General features: G+C 31.1%; 1 protein-coding gene across 4 annotated transcripts; it reads left to right on the plus strand.

The window, feature by feature from the left end:
• Positions 1–3294: 3294 nt before the first annotated feature.
• LOC7470683 (uncharacterized) lies at positions 3295–7850 on the plus strand. 4 transcript variants are annotated; one of them, XM_002308508.4, is made up of 13 exons: positions 3295–3421; positions 3539–3635; positions 3733–3794; positions 4009–4059; positions 4157–4183; positions 4267–4371; positions 5245–5352; positions 5528–5599; positions 5688–5738; positions 6049–6111; positions 6206–6330; positions 6486–6696; positions 6912–7850. In XM_002308508.4, exons 2-13 carry the CDS (start codon positions 3548–3550, stop codon positions 7620–7622), a joined length of 1674 nt encoding a protein of 557 aa, XP_002308544.4. In that variant the 5' UTR covers positions 3295–3421; positions 3539–3547; the 3' UTR covers positions 7623–7850. The 4 variants fall into 4 exon arrangements, with proteins under 4 accessions (XP_002308544.4, XP_052310031.1, XP_024458366.2 ...); XM_052454071.1 differs by lacking the exon at positions 5688–5738; XM_024602598.2 differs by lacking the exon at positions 5245–5352.
• Positions 7851–9688: the final 1838 nt, after the last annotated feature.

The following is a 9688-nucleotide window of genomic DNA, read 5'->3' on the forward strand; positions in this document are numbered from 1 at the left end:
TATGACATTTTTTTTGCTCTTGTTTGTGTTCACTGGAATAATACCTTATCGATTCTTAATGGTTTTGGTTGGAGGTTGTAGAGCACTTATGTTAAAATTTAACTATTTTTGATGGTTAGTTGTTGGGTATTATTAAATAATTATGGCTGAATAAAATCATAGAACAAGATGTGCCCGTCATAGGTGGGTGCGATTAAGTTTTTATTTTAAATGCAAGTAATACAAGAAGACGAATATCTTATAGTCAAAGATATTTTAGTATTTAAGAATAAAATAGTAAACTTACTCATTACTCATTTTTCTTGTGAATTCTTAATAATAGACCAAACAAAACACATTGTTAATAATTTTCACTTTTAATCAAGCACAAATATTATACTTTTAGCAATTACATTTAATCACATTGTTATGTTGTGTTTAATATTGTGGTATAGGGTGTTTTTTAAAATGTTTTTTTGCATGAAAATATATTAAAAAAAATTTAATTTTTTTTTATATCAACACATCAAAACCGTAAAAAAAAAAACACTAAAAAGCATAAACTCAATGTCTTTTCAAGTAAAATGCACTTTAAAATTCACCAAAAAAAAAATATCACACTCTGAAATTCTAGATAATTAGCCCTTTGTTATGTTGTGGGTTGGACCAAAAACATTTTAAACGTAATAAAGAATTTTCAAGCAATGAAAACTTTTTGATAATGTCATTAAATCTTACAAAGTGGGTCGGGTCAGCCTTGAATCCTTATGACTCTTGTCATTGCCTAACATGAGCTTTAAATCAAACTATCTGGGAGTTACCTTAAATGAATCATTTGACTTGGCATGTTCAAAAATAACTCAGATAAGTGGTAAAAACATGGTTTAACTTCTTTAAATTTTTTTTCAAAATGATATCTTTTTAAAAAAAAATATTGGGATAATAATATATTGAATCGACTTGAGTCAACTAGTTGAACCCGAAACCTAGGTCATACACTCTATTGGGTTTAATAATTTTTTTATGTAAAACTTTTTTTATTTAATTATATGATAAAAAAACAAATGTTCAAAAAAATCAAGCATCAACCCAAAAACCTATACATTTATTTGAGACTGCGATAACATTATAGAAAGCAACTCAAAACAAATTATAAAACTTAATTCTCAACATATTTTTTTTAATTGAGAAACAAAAAGATGCTATTTATACTTTATAAAAAAAAATATATGGACTGATAAATAAAAAAATAGTTGTTAACAATAATTAAATATTAAAACGTGAAGTTAATCTTTATAGTATAAATAAAAGATAAATATACATGCAAATATTTTACACTGACTGTCCTTTTTATTTTAAATGTTTTCATTCATTTTATCTCATCAACTAATTGTTGTTGCTAATAACAAATAATTTTTGTTTTTATATAAAAGCTTTATACAAATACAACTAATTCATATAAAATATAAAAGGAATAAAATTTAAGACAAATCAATTCAATCTTTTTGAAATATCATGCAACTAAAAAATATAAAAAATAAACCACTATTTAAAAAGTAACGCCAATTCAATTAAAACAATCAATGGAAAGAAATAAAAAAAAAAGTCCAAACACATTTTTTTCTCCTGTGTCAAAAAGGGATGATATGTTGTTCATTCATGTTTTTTTTATGAAGCATACAACTTGTAGCCTACTAGGTTGCCACCTAGAATCTGGGCATCATTGTTGTGGCAAAGAAACAAAGAAATCAAGAATGGTTGGTCTAAAATTTATTTTTAAATTAGTTTCCTCTAAAACTCCTCAAAATCACTATAAAAATCTTTATAAACCCTCTACAAACCCCTTAAAATCAAAATCACTAAAAAAATCAACTAAGTTTTCTTTAGGTAATTTTTCTCTCTCCTTCAGCTATGGGCTTATTTTTTTGCTGAAACCCTTTTTATTTTATGGGTCCATTTGGTTTAGTATTTTCGGAGCACATGGGCTAATATTAAAGATTTGGATCTTTAATTAGATTTGAGTTTAAATATTTATTTTGTGTTTATTGTACATGCTTGGGTTTAAAGTGTGGGTTAATGGTTTGATTTATTCCATTTATTTGATTTGATTCTTGACTTGATGGTGGATCAATTATGGATTGCATATCTTTTATTATTATTAAATGAGATGAATGATGAATAAATAGTCTATTATGAGTGGATGTTTTGATTAAAATGGTCATATTTTTTACAGCCTTATTTTTGTGTTTTTTTTAAGAAAAAAACCAATAATATTCCCGGTATTTTAATATAAAAATATTAAGGATTATAAACTTATACATAAGACATATTTCCAATATTATAAAAAAACAAATGCAAAAAATATATTTTGACTCTAAAATAGTTAAGTTTAACTCGTAAAGTCATGATCCACTCTACCGGGTTGATCTGCTTTAACCAAAAAACAAACTAACAGTTACAAAAACATAATAGTGTCTTAATAACAGCCAGACAAATAGCTTACTGTAGATAGAGCGTACTAGAGGTGACATTATCCTCCCTATACATAATCAATCCCCTTATATTGATTTTGAAAACCAGTTAGAGTTTTTAGTGATTAAAATATTATGGGGCAACTCCAAGATTTTTTAACAAGAGAAAATACAAGAATTCTTTACACTTTTCACGCACCCAAATCTAGGTCCGAGAGGATGATAGTTGCGACGTCATATACGTGCAACATAAATATAAAAAAAATCTAAACAAAATCTTACTTACCTTTTCAGGCATGTTTACAGCAAAAACAACCACCACTAAATTTTCATTATTGAATGGAACTCGTTGATATAAAAAACAACAAATCTCCTTGAAGAAAAGTGATAATTTACCAACTTTCGTTTTGCTTTACCCTTTTTAGATAATTTTCTCTATCTTTTTTTAAACTCAAAAATTGAAGATTTTGTTTTAAGATTGACCATGAAATTTTTTTTATATTTTGATCCTCTTTTGTTGAATTAATTTTTAATAAACTGATCCTTAATTTGATACTAAAAGATTGCAATTGAAAAAAAATTTGAGGATGAAAATGAAGTTTTTTACCTACGTGGGTTGCTTCAATGTTTCACCTATATATTTTAGAATATTTTGTAATGTAATTGTAATTGACGTCTGAAATGGGCAGAATTATTCTTTTCCATGCTAGGGGTTTTAGTGTACAGATGCGACATTAACAAATTACAAGTAAATTGGTAAAGGGATGACATTGAAAAAAGAAACAATAGTACAAGGACGAATATCTCGAGTCACGTTTAAACCAGGGGGGAAAATGAAGTTTTACTTTTACTAAAACCCCTCTGCTGGGGCTCAGAAAACAAAACCCTAATTTCAGAACTCTCTCCCTCTCCATTGCCATCTCTCACTCAATTTATTCCTTGCTCCACATCTCATTTTTTCAGTAGTAAAGGTACAATTTTATTCATTTACTCTATTTTATCTTTTCGTGTTTGATTGAATGAAAAGCTGCACTTTATGCTTAACTTTTCCTTGATTTGTGATTAAAGTGTTTGAATTTTCTGTGAAGGGTTGTGCAATGGAATCCAATGTGGAACAGCAAAGCCCATCTCAGAAATTTCAAATATACTCTACTGCTAACACTGGTGTCACTCCCTTCTGGAGAGGTCTCTCTATATTTCTTTTTCTCAAAAAGACAAAATTTCTTACATAAAAATTCGTTGGTTATTTTAATTTAACTCTGTATGTTTTGTTTCTGGGCAGAAAAGTATGAAAGGGATGCTAAGAAGTATTGGGATGTTTTTTACAAGCGACACCAAGACAAAGTAAGCAAGCATCTTTAGTCATTTTGATATTTTCTGCTGGGATAATTCAACTTCTTAATTCGTTTTTAAAGTATTATGCTTGAAGGGACTTGGTGCGATTTTGAGTTATTTTTATCTTATGTAAGAAAGTTTTGAACTTGTTATGGTTTGTGAATTGCACTAGTGGTCTAATTTACTTTCGGTATTATGGATATTGATTATCATTGTTCTTCAGTTTTTTAAGGACCGTCATTACTTGGACAAGGAATGGGGTCAATATTTTGCAGTAAGTTGAAAAAAGATAGCTTTTTTGTTTGTCATGATGGTTGGCTGAATTTTGTAATCATGTGAAATTATTGACATTATTGATTTGGGATTTGTAGGGCGAAGAAAGAAGAGTTGTTCTTGAGGTAAACAGAAAAAATCCTTCTCTGCACAATGACTTTTCTAATCTATACTATTTTGGTTATTGATAGCTCCTGCTGATAAACAGGTTGGCTGTGGAGCTGGGAACACCATTTTTCCTCTTGTTGCTACCTACCCTAATATTTTTGTCCATGCATGTGATTTCTCACCGCGTGCTGTTAACTTAGTTAAGGTCTGATCTCTTACCCTTTACTAGCTGATTTATTGCAATGATGTATGATTGAACATATTCAAGAATTTTACTATTTCATTTTGTTTTATTTTTCTGTAAGAAGTAACTGTATTAATCAGAACATACATTGGATCTGGCACTTATGTTTTATGAAGGTAAAGTTTTAGAAATGATAGTGTGGTTAAAAGTTGTTACTCTAAAATTTTAAATTTCTGCATTATTGACACTGTTCTCTTGATGAATCGAGATTGGACATTATATGCTCAGGTAGCTGCAATAGTATTTATCTAAGAAATTCTTCTGCTCCTAATTCTGGCATCGAGCATCACAATTGCAGTTGTCTTGACCCATGTCCATTAAATATGTAACCAATATTGACTCATATATCCTAATTCTTCTCGCATAAGCCCCCACCCTCTCTCTGAATATAGTGAAGCACCATTTTTGTTTTCATATATGTCTCCACTATGAAGAAAATATGATAGATTGCATTACAGTTGACTTTTGTATAATCTGGTATGATTGCATACATTGCAAGGGTCAAGGAAGCATTGATTTATAAAGTTCTTCAAGATCACACATTTCTTTCTTTGAGATTAATAGTTGTTGTTTTGATTTTGACAATATGTTTTATCTTCGTCAATATTCTGTGTGCTGAACTTAGAATTGTGCCTTTAGTTTATAAATTGATGAAATAGTGGCATGATCTTAGTGGGCATTATGTTCTATTTTGATCACATATGAAGCTTGGCAAATTTTACCTTGAACTCATAATTTCTGTTTCTGCATTTATTTTTTACTGTCTGCTTATAATCCATATTTTTTTAGCATAAGTAGGTCTAGTGGTGAATAGATCTCTATTGCTTGTTGCAGACTCATAAAGACTACTTAGAGAGATGTGTTGGTGCATTCGTATGCGATCTGACTGTTGATGACTTGAGCAAAGAGATTTCTCCATCTTCAGTTGATATCGTGACAATGGTATTTGAATGCAAATTATTATGTACAATATTTACAAAATAACAGGATGTCACTTTGTTCAAGTTCATGATTAGTAACTGCTATCCCGAGTCTCTCATTGAGAAACTTTATCGTGTTTAAATTGTACTTCTCAAGTTTCTTTCTCCTTCATTCAACTTTCTGACTTTTTAAGTAGATATTTGTGTTATCTGCAGTGTCCCCTGAGAAGATGCCTCTAGTCCTGCAAAACATTAAAAAAGTAATGAAGGTAAATTTTTGTAGCTGTAAGTTTCAACTTATTATCTAATCAGATAAATTGATTAATTATGATGAAACTCACTTTTTTCCTTCTTCAGCCTAATGGTTATGTGCTGCTTCGTGACTATGCTGTAGGGGACCTTGCTCAGGTTGATCTGCACTCTTCTTTTTCTTTTGGACTTATATTCTATTTGATTAGCAGGTCTTTATAGTTCTTTTTTTTACACCACAGCCGCACTTGGCATTTATGGGGCTGAGTTTCAGTGCTGTTGCCCTTCTTTATTCTCAGTTGATTTATTTAACGAGCTAGATAAAATATTTCCCTCATGGTTTTTGTCTTGGTGCATCTATACCTATTAATGTGGGTCGTATGTGTGTAAACATGAGTCTTTCTCTACCTAGTTGCTTCAGTGGTTGTTGGCCTTATTCATAATTATCTTCTCTCATGATGGTCAACAGGAAAGATTAACTAGCAAGGATCAACAGATTAGTGAAAACTTTTATGTCAGGGGTGATGGCACTGTAAGTTTCAAAATGTGTGCATCCATTATTCTTAGCATTCCACTAATCTAGTTTGGAAATTAGCTATAATTTTATTCCTCTGGCTTCTTTTCAGCGTGCTTTCTATTTTTCAAATGAATTCTTGACAAGTTTGTTTAAAGATAATGGATTTGATGTTGAAGAACTTGGTTTGTGCTGCAAGCAAGTTGAGAATCGGTCACGTGAAATAGTGATGAATAGGTAAATGATGAATATCATGGAGAAGAAAACAGAACTCCTGGAAAGTCAAAGTCATTGTTTTTATATATATATATATATATATATAAATTATGTGGAACTTTTCCTTCTAGTTTTCTTCTTTTAATACCATCTCGTGCAATTTTGCCTGATTTCAGGCGTTGGATCCAAGCTGTATTCCGATTTTCAGACAGCTCAAACTATTCTGTTAGCAAAGAATCTGCAATCAAGGAAGCCCTCTGTCAAGAAAATGTAAAGTCTAATGTCAAGGAAAGCACATCACAGTGCCCTTCAAACAATTTTGAGATCGATATGTCTGAGGGTGTGGCATCTGAAATGTTTGGAATTTCTCCTTCCAATGATAATGAGGTATGCTCCACCTATTTCCTTTTGTTTCTTGTTCTGTCCAATTGCTGATAGATTTTGGTGTAAGAATCTCTGATCTTTGCTTCACGAGAGTTATTCTTTTCTCAACTAAGCACGATGCATGTGAAGCATAAGTGTATATATGCCATTTAGAAAAAGGATATAACTTCACAGACATTAATGTATTTTTTTGTTTTTTGTTTTTTTTTTTTCAAAAGGTGATTCACGTTGACCTCAGGGACCAGAATTTCAAGATTAATGTTCTGTCAAAAGAGTATCAGCATACTTGTAAATCAACAGGATTGATGCTCTGGGAATCAGCTCGTATGATGGCTATGGTGCTAGCAGTAAATCCAACTATTGTTGAGGGGAGAAAGGTGTTAGAGTTGGGGTGTGGCTGTGGGGGTATATGCTCAATGGTTTCAGCCAAATCAGCTGACCTTGTAGTGGCTACTGATGGGGACACAAAAGCACTTGAACTGTTGTCCCAGAATGTTGCTTCTAACCTTAGACAGCCATCCCTTGCAAAGCTAATTATGAAGAGATTGGTGTGGGGAAATACAGAACATATAGAAGCCATCAAGGATCTCAATCCTGGAGGCTTTGAAGTCATAATTGGCACAGATGTTACATACATTCCTGAAGCTATTCTGCCCTTGTTTGCCACTGCAAAGGAATTAATTTCATGTGACAGAAATGGTGGAGACCAGGAACCAGCTCTAATTCTCTGCCATATCTTTCGCCGAGTCGATGAACCATCGTTACTTTCAGCTGCATCTCAATATGGTTTTAAGTTGGTTGACAAATGGCCATTAGGAATTCCATCTAATCCATCTCAAAGCATTGTAGGCTCTTGGTTCCCAGAGAATGGTCGTGAGGAGTACATCCCAAATGCAGCATTGAACATCATGTACTTCCACTTGCAGTGAAGCCTTGCTGTGCTACCATTTTACCTCTCTTTTTTTTCCTCATTACATCGGTCTGATTTATAGCTTGAGTTGTTAAATCCATATTTTATTGTAGCATGATCGTGCACTTTAACCTTTCATTTTTCTCAAACCGTTATGATTTGCTGTGCTTGTACAAGATCCAAATCAATTAGCAAAGTAACTCAGAATAATTGTCACACTGATATAAAAGGATCCTTGGTTTTTTTATATTTTTGGATTGAACGGAAAGCCATTGTCAGTTACCCCCACAGAGCAAGGCAATGGCTTGTTACCTACAAGTGGAAAGACATTTAGATCCTGACGCCCAGAAGAGGGTTTTGTCATTTGCACCTGGCAGTGATATTTTTAATCGTCAGGGAAGATTATTCGTCCACATTGTGTTAAACTTGATCCTTCCTAATCCCCCATTCTTGTCCTCGAGAAAAATATGAATTCAAATCATTTGTGATTGAAAAATCATCCATCCTCTGTCACTGAAGGAATTAAGATTATTAGGTGGTCTTGTTTTTATATTTTCAGAAAAGATTCGCCGGTATCTTCCTCCCTGACTGAAAGCAATCATATAGTGTTACCATTGTTGGATTAAACAAGATGATCTTCTATTAATAAATCTGTTAGTTTTGATTACAGTAAGAGTAGTGCAGGAGTAGAGAGCTGTACAAATTTAATTAGAGACCAATATAATTAAATAGGATTTACATTTATGGTATCAAAAATAATTAAAATAATAACTAAATTATAAATCAAATAAAATGAGTCCCTTTTCATTTTCACTCAAAAAAATTCATTTTTATCCAAAACATCTTCATTTATGCATTTTCTTATCCTTTTAGTTTTAGATCCTAAACTTCATTTTTTTACATTTTAGTCCTTTAATTTTAAAAGAGGTGAGAGAAAGTCACTGAAAACATAAAAAGAAAGAAAGAGGTCAGTTGGCCATATTTTTTTTTAAAAAAACCTGATTTTGGTATCAACATGTGCTTTTTTTCAAGAGGCATGAAATTGAGGTGTTTTTGAATTTTATCTTTAAAAAAAAGATTAGGGTTTGAGATTTTTTTATTCTATTAAAGGTTTTTTAACTGATTAAAAGATGTTTTAAAGTTGAGAATGAGTTTAATGAAGTTTTTAAGATGTTTCTTGGGTGCTGTTTTAAGATAAAAAGGTTAAATAATATATTTTTGTGTCCTAAAACCTTAAACTCCAACTTTTTGGCCACTTCTAGTGATTAGGATTTCAACTAGTAAATGATATATTGTATGTTTTATTTTATTTAAAAAAAATAGGGAGAGTGATGTTTTGTTTGCCTACTTAAAGAAAATAAAATAAACAGGCATGCTGGCCTAGCCTTCTACGCTCATCTAGGTTTTTTATTTACAGGGCTAGATGTGAAAAACATCATTTAAATGTTTAAGGCCAAAAGTCTTCATCTATGCATCTTTGGTCCTTTTGATTTTAGACTTTTATATTTAGGCTCTAAACCTATTTTTTCTTTAATATTTAAGGCCCTGAGTTTTGAAGAGAAGAAAGGAAGTCATCAAAAAAAAAAAAAAAAGGAGAGAAAAAGTGGTTAGTTAGTTCTATTTTGACAACAACAAAAAAAAAGTTGAAGTTTGTGTCAATGAATCTCTCTTGACAAGAAAAATTTCATTGAAGTCTTTTTGAACTTTTATCTCATAAAACAAATTGAATCGGGTTCAAGAATTTCTTTTATATCCAATTTAATTTTAGTTTTTTGATTGATTTTAAGGTGGTTTAAGATTGAAAATGAGTTTATTGAGGTGTCTAGAGTACTTCTTTAGTATTTAATTTCAAGTGAAAAAAATAATTGAAAATGAATTTTTTGAATTTAAAAACTTGAATATAACACCTTGTATATTTATTGATTAAAAAAAAATACACGGTATTAGTTTTCAAATTGTTTCTTACCCGAAATAGCACGTAAATAGCTTTTTTGTTAGCACCTAGGGTGTGTTTAGTATTGCAGTAGCTGTTGTGATTGTGGTTTGAAAAAAGGTTATTTTATAAAAAGTACTTTTAGTTGAGGT

This window comes from Populus trichocarpa, chromosome 6, assembly GCF_000002775.5.
Source record: "Populus trichocarpa isolate Nisqually-1 chromosome 6, P.trichocarpa_v4.1, whole genome shotgun sequence".
Lineage (NCBI taxonomy): Eukaryota > Viridiplantae > Streptophyta > Magnoliopsida > Malpighiales > Salicaceae > Populus > Populus trichocarpa.

Excerpts from the sequence above, each read along its gene's own strand:
- LOC7470683 (XM_002308508.4), top strand. The coding sequence starts at position 3,548 with ATGGAATCCAATGTGGAACAGCAAAGCCCATCTCAGAAATTTCAAATA. Across the intron at positions 5,739-6,048 it reads CTGTAGGGGACCTTGCTCAG|GAAAGATTAACTAGCAAGGA; the intron begins GTTGATCTGCAC and ends GATGGTCAACAG. Across the intron at positions 6,697-6,911 it reads CTCCTTCCAATGATAATGAG|GTGATTCACGTTGACCTCAG; the intron begins GTATGCTCCACC and ends TTTTTTCAAAAG.